The sequence below is a fragment of the Apostichopus japonicus genome, chromosome 11 (genome assembly GCF_037975245.1).
Source record: "Apostichopus japonicus isolate 1M-3 chromosome 11, ASM3797524v1, whole genome shotgun sequence".
Classification (NCBI taxonomy): domain Eukaryota; kingdom Metazoa; phylum Echinodermata; class Holothuroidea; order Aspidochirotida; family Stichopodidae; genus Apostichopus; species Apostichopus japonicus.
In genome coordinates, this window is record NC_092571.1 from 19,132,285 (window position 1) to 19,145,709 (window position 13,425).

Below are 13,425 nucleotides of genomic sequence, written 5' to 3' on the forward strand. Positions count from 1 at the left end.
GCCTGTCAATCGTCATCAATTGTCGGGTGTCTGGGCTTGGATGAGTGAGGTAGCAAGAAAGAGTGTAGCAATATAATTCAAGTAGAGTCATATTCATGTTTTGTTTTTATTTGACACTTTTATAGACGCGTAGATGTGGCGCTTTCATACTTTATTTTGCATTCCCATGTTAGTGGGTCTCAGGGGAGAGAATTCATATATTTTCATTCGGCAGGCAGTACAGTAAATGGCCGAGTAATATTTTTTTTTTTTAAAAGACAATTTTCTTTATATATTTACAGCTGTGTACGTCTTTAGGAAGTATTTCCGATTGTGTACACCATGTTATAGGTTGGGAGTACAGGGGTGCGGCGAAGCACTTGGAACCTGCAGCAGTATTAATTAGTCTTAGCCTCTGCTGGCATTTTGAAGCACTGATAAATGCATGACAGAGAGAGGAATCACTCTACTTTTTTGACATTGTGGAATACATCTCACAGCCCTATAGGGGGTCCAAGGCGGGGTGGTGGGGTGGAAGTGTCTCTGAGAACTAGCAAGTTGAGTAGGTTAAAGGCACGAAAATATCCCCCCCCCCCCCATCTTCGAACACCGATGATTACGTCGCCTTCCACGCTTCACAATATTTTAATTTGGTGGAAGAAGAATGGAAGGATGAGGGATGGACAAGCCAGGGAGCAAGAGAAACGGGAGTAGGAGGGAAGGGACGGAGAATGTGAGGAATTGGAGGAAGGAGAGGGGGTGTTAGGAGGGGGAAAGTGTGAATACACTAAGGAAAGGTAGAGAGAATGGGAGGGGTCGGGACAGAGCCGGGAGGAAGGTCGAGAAGAAGGCCAGGAAGGAGGGAGGACGTTCATCTACATATTTATTTTCAAGTAAAAATAAATTGATTTGGAAATCTTTTGTGGCGGGATACATGGAATAGGGCTCGACGGGACATTTATTACAAACAAACGGATGATAAAATAATTCCTTCGACCTGAAATGAATAGAAGAGTCTACCACTGATCACAAAATCATTTTTAGTGGTGCTCATTAAATGATTGCCATTTTTATGCTTAAGTTTGCATTTAATAATTATATTGTGTATTCGATCAAAATGCTAATCGTGTGAGCGAAGACAGTTCGCGAGGTTGATATCTCGGAGAGCGCCGCAGCGATGACATCATAAAGCCGTAGGTACTTTACCTAATTTACATACATCTCATCTGAAATTGCGTCATCATCAAAATAGTGTCAATTCAGATAGTATTGCCTATGCGTATTAGAAGAAAATTATCTTAACTGCTGGAATTTTAACCGCATGTGCCCCTTCGGGCACTGAACAATCTCAAAATGAATGTAGTTATGAAGAAAATACTTCAAGGAGGTTGGCAAGTTTTGAGACAAAAGGTTTGGAACAAGGCCGCTCAACAACCAAGGCTTCCAAAGCTACATGGATGGGATCTGCGATATAGACCTAATCACTCGCCGGATTGGACACACTTTTATCGTAACGCATTGGTGCCCAAGAAAGTGACGTATAATCCCATTCATTCTGTATGGGAAACTCTATCAGTTCGTCTCAGAAACGATGCAGTTCAGAGACTGTTTTCGCCTCTGAAAAACGGCTCAAGATACCATGGGTCACGGAAGTCTTATGTCCCGTACTTGGCGTTTGGGTTTGTGGGTCTCGCTCTTGCTGACCAAGGGCTTACGACAAACAACAATGACCTGCATGAAAGTGCGAAACTAGAAGACCTTTGCGATTCTTTGAATGTAAGTAGCCAGCCCTACATTACATATGCTACCTTGCTAGTAGTTCATAAGTGTACAAACAGGGATTAATTCTTAAAAGTTAACATCATTTCTACTTGTTCAGCAGCTGGATGAATAGCAACGTTTTCGCCAAATTATTTTCCAGCTTTTAAGTTTACCAATCAGAGTGCAAAGATAGTAATTTCCACAGTTCCTTGGTCACTATTTTCATTTTTCTCAAGGAGTTGATTTTACCTCAAGCCCACTAAGGTTTCTGGTACTGTTCATCTCATGGTTTAACTTCCTAAGTCTGTTTTGTCTCAATATCTATTGCTACAGTAAGTGTGATAAATCAGCATACCTTTTACAACAATTTCTGTTAATTCTTTCTATGGTAATTTATAGCAAGAAGAACAGCAGAGAAGGAGAAACTCTAAGGATGACACCAAATATCCCAATTCTTTGACAGGATATCAGTTTGATAAGTTGATAGGTAAAGGATGCTATGGAGCCATCTTTGCTGCCAAACTAGCCAAAACCCAGACAGAGAGGAATCAGTCAGTATTTCTGAGTGATTCTGAACCAACAGAAACCAGTGAAGAAGCTGAGTCTTCAACAACAGAAAGCTGTGAAGGAAATTTAGAAAGTGAGAAATGGAATATCATGAGCCAGGATGAGGTAAATATAGCATCTTGGCCATTTAATGTCACTGTTATGTTCTTGCCGGTGTATTTGGGAGGAGTATTTTAAAAGTATTGACAAAAGTTAATGCACAGAAACAGTTCTACTTCACTGAGTATACAGAAAGTTAAACCAATTTCTCTTTTCATGTAGATGGATATAACTGGCTCAGACTGGAGTCTGTTGGATTCTTCATCTGAGTCCATCTCTAAGTCTAAGAAATGCAGCAGGGATAAATCACTTTCAGAAACTGATGATGATATGAAAGTATCCGATGATGAAGGAGAGGTAAACTCCAATGAAGAACATAGAGCAGAAATAGACAAATTGGCAGATGGACAGTTTAATTTAGCTGTGAAGGTAAACTTGTTTAGTTTTTACCAAAATTTTACTCATTTGAAGTTCATCTTTTACGATAGCAAAGAAAACACTTGACAGTATAAAAGGACCGGTTGAGGAAGACTAAAATGAACCATTGATGCATGGGCTTACTAGGCTTATGGTAAAGGCTTAGCATTAACGGAAGGCATTTATTTTGATGTCAGCATTTTGGATTCATGGGAAGGGGGAAGGGGAGGGGAAGGGGAAAGAGGGGATGAGAAGGTTGGTGGGAGATGTTGGTTTTAGAGGGAATGCTCAATTTGAAGTCAAATCTCACCATTTGTCATACTTGTTGGTGAATATTTCAGGCAAAGACTTAAGTCATGATGACCCAATAATTAGTCATTATTCGCTCACTGAGGCTTGTTTTATGAAAAACCTTTGTACAAAGTCTAAATTTTACCAATTTCCATCCTGTTGAAAAGTTAGTACATCAAGAATAACATGACACAAACTGAATCCATCTGAATCCAATAAAATTAACTGAAACTGTTTTGAAACTGATTTCACTTTTGTTTTGTATTTTTTTTTATCATCAGGTCATCTTTAATGATAGAGTAAGGTCAGATACCTCCGCAATTGAATCTGCGTTTGAATCGGAGCAAATCATACTGAACAAGAAGTATAAACTGCAAGACCATCCAAGCTTTGTGAAGGCCCATTGTGCTTTTGTTGATGATAATAACTTACAGGATTTCAAAGAAGCGGAAGCACTGTTCCCACATGCTCTCCCCAGGGATCAATTCCAAACCGGTAGAGGTCGAAACAGGATGTTGTATCTTGTTATGCATAGGTACGTAAAGTTAAGGGAATATTTTAGTGTTTTACATTTTTACCTTTATTGCAATATTACTGTGTACAAAGTTCTATGCCATTTTGCAATTGTGTAGCAATTGGCCTCCATGCATTTGACATGTTGGTATAGGTTAGCAGCTATCTACCGGACAATAAGAAATGCACAATAAAATACACAATTAAATACAGTATAATAAATGAAGAATGGAACCACTCACTAAGAGAGTTATAAACAAATTGAAGAAGGCCAATAAGGGAAATTTATTTTACATTTAAGAAGAGAATAAGTTTGTGATATCAAAGCCATTTAACATTGGTTCTAGCTGTTATTGTGATTACATAATGTGATGGCTTTGTAGAATAAGGTATGATATGGAAGCCATATAATATGGTTCTAGTTGATATGGTAGCCATTTGATATTGGTTCTAGCTGTAATTGTGATTACATAATGTGAGGGCTTTGTAGAATAAGGTGTGATATGGAAGCCATATAATATGGTTCTAGCTGATATGGTAGCCATTTGATATTGGTTCTAGCTGTAATTGTGATTACATGACATATCCTAGTTGTCATTGTGATTACATTATGTGAGCTGGCTTTGGAGAATAAGGTGTAATAAACTCTTTTTGTTCTCATTTAGATACGAGATGACCTTACGACAATACCTCCAAAACTATCCGTGCCGCTCTGAGTGGAATGCCCAGTTGATGGTTTGTCAGTTATTAGAGGGCGCTGCTTTCCTCTCCTCTTACCAATTAGTTCACAGGGACCTTAAAGATGACAACATTCTAGTTGAGTTTGATTCCTCTAGGATGCCACGACTTGCAATCACAGACTTTGGTTGTTCCTTAGCATTAGAGGAAACCGGCCTGCACGTTACACTTCCTTGGTTTGATGTCTCCATTGCTGGCAATTCAGCACTCAGAGCTCCAGAGGTAATTACTTTTAACAAAAGTTAATTTTTTACTTGACACAGAAGCAGGTAATGCTGCCATATGTGATCACACATGTGGACAGGCCTGAGAGAAGGTGTATCCAGGTGTTGCAGTGACCTAGGGTCAAGTAGCACACCTGGGAAGATCTGGGAAGGGGGGGGGGATATGGGAGGTATTCTTACTTCATATTATACTTAAAGGAAAGTTGAAGAGAACCAAAAGGGGTCTGGTGAGATAATTAACCCAGTGACCCGACCTGGCACTCAGTGCCTCTTTAAATGTACTGACATGATTGACTAGATGTGTCTCATTGATTTTTCCTTTGTAGATAAAGGCAGTCTTTAATGGCAGATGGCCTTTAAACTTGGAACTAGATTATAGTAAGTCAGATGCCTGGGCTATAGGCTCCATAGCTTACCAGATCTGTGGAATGGAAAACCCATTTTATCAACGAGGGATGGACAGTCTTCATTACAATGAGAATAGTCTGCCACGACTGCCTGAATTTGTATCTCCAGAGTTTCAGCTGGTGATTTTAGGTCTCCTGAAGAAAGATCCATCAAAGGTAGCCAGAAATCATCTCTGGGCTCATTCTATAATGAATAAATTAGTAAATAACCCACAACATCAGCACACCTGTAGTAATATTGAAATTGTAGTGACATTGTCATGAATCTCTATTCTGATGTTAATTTGATAATTAGCATATTCAATTGAAATTTTCCACATCAATATTCATGAGTGGAAAAATTTCTACTTTCTGCGCATTTAGTATATGCTTTTACACTAGCACAAGAGGAGCACATGGTTTTTGAATTTGTTGTTGGTGGATGGCACCATAGACTACCAAATAAAAGCTGAATCTTTATGATTTTGGTACAAGTTAAATATTTGTTTCTACTAATAAGTAGTAAATTGTCTCCTTTGCAATAATGTCATATTGGTTCAAGACCTTTAGTCTTATTAAGTTACTTACTATTGGGCCTACCTGTGTGGACGTAACTATACTTAGACATAGAATGAAACCCTTATACATGCTACGAGTAGGGATAAAGTATCCTGGCTTGGGGAACCAGGGTAGGTAGCATAGCCAGGGTAGCCATGGTAGGGTAACCTGGGTAGGGTAGGGTATCCTGGCTAGGGTAGGATATCTTGGCTACAGTAGGGTATCCTGGCTTGGTTATGGTTATCCTGGTTAGGTAAACCCATCTCATTATCTTGAACCTAACTCGAGATATGTTTGATTGAATGTAACTGTATCAGAAATTCATCAAATGTATCTTGTTTTTAGAAATATACTTTCCCACTTGGCTAAATGAATGACAAAAAAGACATTTTCAGTTGAAGTGCCCTGATGATATCATCCATTCTTCTGTTGCCAGATACATTTACAAAATATCACAATATAAAATGCTACGGGGATGTAGTTTTTGCCTAAAGATTCAGAACATTTTCAGCAATTTACCCAGACAATCACCTTTAGCTACCAGAAAATTCTTTTAAAGAATGATCATTGAACAAATGTTTCTGTTCTCCTTAAAGTATTTGCTGTAAAAAAACAATAGCCAAGGCATTACATGAAGCTTTTTGATATTGATAAAAGGTTAATGGATGTGGACTAGCACTGCAACATGGTAAAGATCATTTGATTACCTTGTTATGGTTTTATTCTCTTTTCATTCCAAAATTAAATTTCGAAAGATAAAGTTAGGAAGGGTCTAAATGTAAATTTTGTTAACGTAGACATTTTAATAAAGGCACAAATAATTCACTTGATTTTATGTCTGTCACGTTCTCATTGCAGAGACTCTCTTCTGATGTAGCGGCCAATATGATCCATTTGTTGCTATGGAAACAGGATGGTTGGAGCCAAGGCCCTAATAATTTGTGGAAAATGTCATACTTGGAGAGAAATCTTCACAATTGGTTGAAGCAGGTACAAACTTGGCTTGAATTTACCATAATATGTGTATGTTAATAGCATAAGGGTCTGGTTTTATAAAACACCCACCTTAGGACTAGTATAGTGGTGTTTATGTTAATAAAATTGTGTTATGGTTTTATACAACACCCACCTAGGACTAGTATAGTAATGTGTATGTTAATAACATCATGTTATGGTTGTATACAACATCCACCTGAGGACTAGTATAGTGATGTGTATGTTAATAGCATTGTGTTCTGGTTTTATACAACACCCACCTTAGGACTAGTATAGTGATGTGTATGTTAATAGCATTGTGTTCTGGTTTTATACAACACCCACCTAGGACTAGTATAGTAATGTGTATGTTAATAACATCATGTTATGGTTGTATACAACATCCACCTTAGGACTAGTATAGTGATGTGTATGTTAATAGCATTGTGTTCTGGTTTTATACAACACCCACCTTAGGACTAGTATAGTAGTGTGTATGTTAATAGCATTGTGTTCTGGTTTTATACAACACCCACCTAGGACTAGTATAGTAGTGTGTATGTTAATAACATCATGTTATGGTTGTATACAACATCCACCTTAGGACTAGTATAGTGATGTGTATGTTAATAGCATTGTGTTCTGGTTTTATACAACACCCACCTTAGGACTAGTATAGTGATGTGTATGTTAATAGCATTGTGTTCTGGTTTTATACAACACCCACCTTAGGACTAGTATAGTAGTGTGTATGTTAATAGCATTGTGTTCTGGTTTTATACAACACCCACCTTAGGACTAGTATAGTGATGTGTATGTTAATAGCATTGTGTTCTGGTTTTATACAACACCCACCTTAGGACTAGTATAGTGATGTGTATGTTAATAGCATTGTGTTCTGGTTTTATACAACACCCACCTTAGGACTAGTATAGTGATGTGTATGTTAATAGCATTGTGTTCTGGTTTGATACAACACCCACCTTAGGACTAGTATAGTGATGTGTATGTTAATAGCATTGTGTTCTGGTTTTATACAACACCCACCTTAGGACTAGTATAGTGATGTGTATGTTAATAGCATTGTGTTCTGGTTTTATACAACACCCACCTTAGGACTAGTATAGTAGTGTGTATGTTAATAGCATTGTGTTCTGGTTTTATACAACACCCACCTAGGACTAGTATAGTAGTGTGTATGTTAATAACATCATGTTATGGTTGTATACAACATCCACCTTAGGACTAGTATAGTGATGTGTATGTTAATAGCATTGTGTTCTGGTGTTTTATACAACACCCACCTTAGGACTAGTATAGTGATGTGTATGTTAATAGCATTGTGTTCTGGTTTGATACAACAACCACCTAGGACTAGTATAGTGATGTGTATGTTAATAGCATTGTGTTCTGGTTTCATACAACACCCACCTTAGGACTAGTGTAGTGATGTGTATGTTAATAGCATTGTGTTCTGGTTTTATACAACACCCACCTAGGACTAGTATAGTGATGTGTAAGTTAATAGCATTGTGTTCTGGTTTTATACAACACCCACCTAGGACTAGTGTAGTGATGTGTATGTTAATAGCATTGTGTTCTGGTTTTATACAACACCCACCTAGGACTAGTGTAGTGATGTGTATGTTAATAGCATTGTGTTCTGGTTTCATACAACACCCACATTAGGACTATTATGTCAGGTGTTGATGTCATCAACTGCTTCGTCTAAATACCAGCTGAATACGCTGTTTTTTGGACTAGTAGAAACACTTTGTGCTATTTTACGGACCAATTGAAATGTCATATCAGTGAAAACAATGATACTAGCTCTTTAGAAGCTTTGCATATGCATGTCTAGCACAACAGACATGCATATGACCATTTGAAATTCAATTTCCTTTCTATTTTTGCAGATCTTGCAGCCTGACAGTATCGGTATAGGTGAAAGATATCCTACAGTCAAGATGGAACTTTTAAGGACCTTTTGCTCCAGAATTGATCGGAAGGGCCTCCTTAAGGCAGCCAATGTGTTGACTATCAACAGATGGCTGAGATGGTTGGAAGCAGAAACAGGGAGGATGAATGAAATCTCATAAGGAAACCTCGGGCTGCAATATAGAAAGAGCATTAATTTTTACGACTCTTTTATCTACAATTTTAATAGCTTCATTTACAAAGAACTTTTTTTTTTGGCATTAGTGCATGTTTTGCATGTTTGGAAGCATGTTCTAACTCGTTCACAATTATCCAATTCAGAACTGAACCAAATTAACCTGCATTCATATTTCACAAGTTCATAATTGGCATGTCTGTAAAGATCAAATACTGAACGAAAATCTCCAAAAACCAAACAATTATGAAGCTAAATACTTTTCATATTCCAGAGCTGTTTTGAAAGTTACATCCAAAGTGTGAATGTAGCAGCAACATGAGTCAAAACTTCAAAGCAGATCACTCACATCATCAATATAGATATATACCAATATATTTTCCCTAAGTTTCCAAAAATTTAGGGCCTCTCTGAATCATCAGTTGAAGTGTTCTATCATTTGCATTCAAGAGAGACTTAATTGTATTCACTATTTTAACTTTTTATTGCTGAGAGGTTTCCCAGCATTTGCACTGTATGTACAAAAACATTGACGAAACCCTGAAGATTATTTTGTTTTAGTTCAGCTGTGTAATTATTTGAGCTTTGCTTCTACTTTTACTGATTCCTTGCTGAAGGCAATGCAATCTTCATGGTGGTGATAGCATGTGTGTGTGTGCAGGAGTGTGTGGATGTTTATGTGTGTGTGTGATGCCTTGGCTTGTAAATAGATAAATAAAAGATGATAGGGTGGTTGAAATTCAGATTTGGTATGTGCATGCATCATGTTGAGTACAAGAACCTTATTTTTTTCTGGGGAGGTGAAAGGTCATTTGAAGTCAGAAAACCTTTTTATTCAATTACTTCAAGAGTGAAGCTTGAATAACATTTATACTTGGTAGGTAGATCCCCCCCCCCCAAGGCATCTCCAAAAGTAAAGCTTAAATGAACACCATTCTAGGTGTGTGGATCCAAGTTATTGAGTACATGATCCCTAATGTTTTCTGTGAAGGTCAGAAGTCATACGATGTTAACAGAGGTCAAAGTCTGAAACAAATTTGTAAACCAACTCTAAAAGTAAACCATGATAAATGAAGTTTAAACATGGTGTGCAGACCGCCTTATTGAGTACAAGGATTCTCTGTGGACGTTGAATGTGACTTGAAGTCAACAGAGGTCAAATCGTGAAATTCTTGTAATCACAGTAGCTCCAAAGAGAAAAACACTGAGTGTCCTTCACAAAGTAAAACTGGATGCCCTTTACACAGTAGAACTGAGTGCCCTTGACACAGTAGAACTAAGTGCCCTTTACACATTTGAACTGGGTGCCCCTCACACAGTTCTGATTTTTAAAATTGGCTTGGCCAGGTATGTGTGTTATGATGTTGTGCTTTTTGATTGACTTCAGTATAATGTTTGCTTCTGATAATTTGACTTCTGTGATTTAAACTAGGTAGTCCAGTCACTTTGATACATCTGTTAATGGATGTTTTCTCATCACTTAAAGCAGTAGCAGTTTAAATCGACAAAACAATATTCATATTTTCCCCTAAGATCTTCTTTTAATGCTTTTTTCTCTAAGTTGCAGTTCTTAGTTTGAATAAAGTTATTGTTTCACTACATTCAAGTCTCTTCACATTTATTAATGTTACTGATGAGATGCTACTGATGAGATGGAGATTCTGCTGATGAGATGCTACTGATGAGATGGAGATTCTGCTGATGAGATGCTACTGATGAGATGGAGATTCTGCTGATGAGATGCTACTGATGAGATGGAGATTCTGCTGATGAGATGCTACTGATGAGATGGAGATTCTGCTGATGAGATGCTACTGATGAGATGGAGATTCTGCTGATGAGATGCTACTGATGAGATGGAGATTCTGCTGATGAGATGGAGATTCTGCTGATGAGATGTTACTGATGAGATACTGCTGATGAGATGGAGATTCTGCTGATGAGATGGAGATTCTGCTGATGAGATGCTACTGATGAGATGGAGATGTTACTGATGAGATGCTGTTCGTTCCAGATGGAGACCATGTTTACTTCTCTTCCGGTTTTATGTACATCCATTATTTGAAAATATTTCATGATTTAAATTTCACAAGAAAAGTCTCTTTTTTTCCATCTGGGAGGATCCTTACATGTGATTCAGCTGCAATGACCCCACGGACACACAACCCTCTTAATCCTGGATTTGCCTGTGAGTTAATTGTGCAAAATATGTGATCACATAAAGGCATTGTTTTCCATAATTCGATCCAAAATCTGCATGTATGAATAGTACAGTGACATCCCTATGTTCCAACGTCTCTATGTTCCGACGTCTCTATGTTTTGACAAAAAGAAAAAATACAGAGCAATTATGTTTATCCAAAATTTTGTTTGTACCAAGAAAAGTAGTTTTGTGACCCCAATATTTTTGTGACCAAATTTTTTTCATGAAAGAAACAAATATGACACAAAGTTTGTTATGCCCCAAATAGTGCTTGTGACCCGAAAGTTTTTGGGACCAAATCGTTTTTGGCCAAATCAATTTTTGAGTAAAATGTGTTTAGATTTAGACCAAACTATGTTGGGGGGGAGGGGAGGGGCAGTGACCTGCGAAAATAGGGGCAATAGCCATGCCCCTTCAACCTCGGGGCTCAGTCGGGGGAATTTGAAAACAAATTAAGGAAGTGGTGGGGGGCGGGAAGGGATGCCAGTAGGGGGCATTGGGTACTTGGCCCCACCACCCATGAAATCGTGCAGACGCCACTGGGTGGAAAGCTAAAAATTGTTAGGGTCCTAATTTGTTTTCGGACCATAATTTTTAGGGCTGTGTTTTTGGTTTTGGTCGTCGATGTATGTTGAATTTCCTTTCTATACCTCCTTTAGTGCAACTTAATATACTGACACATTTTACTGGCTTTGTTTCTTACTGTTTGGGTCATAACAAACTTTGGGTCACATTTTTATTTTCGTGAAAAATTTTGGTCTCAAAAAATTTTGTCCGAAAAAATGTTGGTCCAAAAAATTTAAGTCCCCAAAAAATTGGATCACAAAAATATTGGGATCACAAAATTACTTTTGTTGGTACAAACAAATTTAAAAAAAAAAAAAAAATTGCTCCGAATTTGTTTCGTTTTGTCGGAACAGAGACGTCGGAACATAGAGACATCGGAACATAGGGATGTCACCTTAAGAATGTTTGATGAAATGGCCGGTGTTTCATCAAACACATGCAAGTTTAATATTTCAGCAACAGGGATCCATCTTATCAGTGTGCCAAGATTTCTGTTGGTAAGTTGTGTATATTTGCAATATGTGAGTGTACATTTCCACAAAGTAACATCTTTCTAGAATCCCTCCCTACCCCCATCATGTACCACCAGTTTTATCAATCATGGTTTTTGGCTGTACTGAAGGCTCAAGGAATGTGATGGTGATGGTATATGTATTATTATATTATTATTAGGCATTTAGCTACGCTATTCATGGTAAACCATATCACAGCGCTTACAATCATATGCAATATAACAACGAATCATAACATAACATTGAACAAACAAAATAATAGCAAATCAAGTAGGAAATAGGTACGTTTTAAGTAGTTTTTTTAAAAACATCCACTGATGGAGCAGTTTTTATACTGGAGGGGAGTTTATTCCACTCCTTAGCTGCTGCAACAGTGAATGTGCGATCCTTACTACGAGCCACATGAAAAGTCAATCGAAATGGGTCTGCATTGGAGCGAAGGTTTGTACGCACAGGTCGATACAACTCAAGACACTCATTAAAATACTCTGGCGCCTGATCATGAAAAAAATTGTATACAAATAAAAGAATCTTAAAAACAATCCTCTGTTTGGTTGGCAACCAATGAAGGGATGTTAGTAGAAGCATGGCATCATGACGACGGTGTAACCGAAAAAATAATCCGAGCAGCCCAGTTTTGCAAACTTTGAAGTCATCTTATATGTGTTTGAGGGATTTTCTGTAAGTGGCCTGTTACAATAATCCAACCGGGAAAGAACATGGCTGCGAATCACATGACGACATGCATCTTCAGATACATACTTCCTTATCTGTGATACATTCTTCAACTGAAATCGTACAGATTTACAAAGCTGGTCTATTTGGTTTGACATGGACATGTTGCAATCGAAAATTACACCAAGGTTCACCAAAAACACCAAGGTTCTTGACCGATGTAGAAGGTGCAATCTGAGTGGTTCCAAATGTAAGATAAACACCATTCATGTTTCCGAAGTTGTGTTTGGAGCCGATTACCCAAAACTCTGTCTTTTCCTCATATGTATGTAACACCTTGGCGTGTAAATGCACTAACTTAAAAAGTACATAGTGTTTCAACTGATACATACTTGGCATGTGGATGCATCTAAGTTAGTAGAAACTTATATGTATCAAAGGTCATTTGAGGTCAACAGAGGTTAATGTCCGAAAACCTTGCAAACTTGATAACTTCAATAGCAAATTTTGGATGAATTTCGTACATGGTATGTGGATCCAACTTTGCAAGAGACTTCATGGAGTTCAAGGTCATTTGAGGTCACCATGGGTCAAACTCCAAAATCGTTGTAATAGCAGTAACTACAAAGGTAAAGCTCCAATGAACTTCATAATTGGAATGTGGATTCATGTTATCAGGTAAACGAACCTTGTGTGCAGTTTATATTGAATTTTCGCATACAAAATGTGGTATGGATTCCCCTAAGCCTCTTGGCTTTCTGGTCAACATAATTCTTAATTAGCACACTAATTGGACATTAAGGCCTACTATATATGTTCACATACTTCATATACTATAGGTGGGGGGTGGGGGCAGTTGTTAAGGGTTCTTGTCGAATGACCTTTGGCCCCACTAAAGACAATAAAA

At 37.8% G+C, this 13,425-nt stretch overlaps 1 protein-coding gene across 1 annotated transcript; it reads left to right on the plus strand.

The window, feature by feature from the left end:
• The first annotated feature begins 1,199 nt into the window (after positions 1–1,199).
• On the plus strand, positions 1,200–10,162 carry LOC139975599 (serine/threonine-protein kinase PINK1, mitochondrial-like). Its single transcript, XM_071983631.1, has 8 exons — positions 1,200–1,755; positions 2,140–2,412; positions 2,569–2,775; positions 3,336–3,589; positions 4,233–4,527; positions 4,856–5,092; positions 6,332–6,463; positions 8,365–10,162. The coding sequence occupies exons 1-8, from the start codon at positions 1,333–1,335 to the stop codon at positions 8,545–8,547; spliced, it is 2,004 nt and encodes a 667-aa protein (XP_071839732.1). The 5' UTR covers positions 1,200–1,332; the 3' UTR covers positions 8,548–10,162.
• Positions 10,163–13,425: the final 3,263 nt, after the last annotated feature.

Bases quoted from the DNA above. Each gene is read 5' to 3' on its own strand.
- LOC139975599 (XM_071983631.1), top strand. From the start codon at position 1,333: ATGAATGTAGTTATGAAGAAAATACTTCAAGGAGGTTGGCAAGTTTTG. The intron at 2,776-3,335 runs GTAAACTTGTTT...TTTTATCATCAG, and splicing joins AGTTTAATTTAGCTGTGAAG to GTCATCTTTAATGATAGAGT. The intron at 5,093-6,331 runs GTAGCCAGAAAT...TTCTCATTGCAG, and splicing joins TGAAGAAAGATCCATCAAAG to AGACTCTCTTCTGATGTAGC.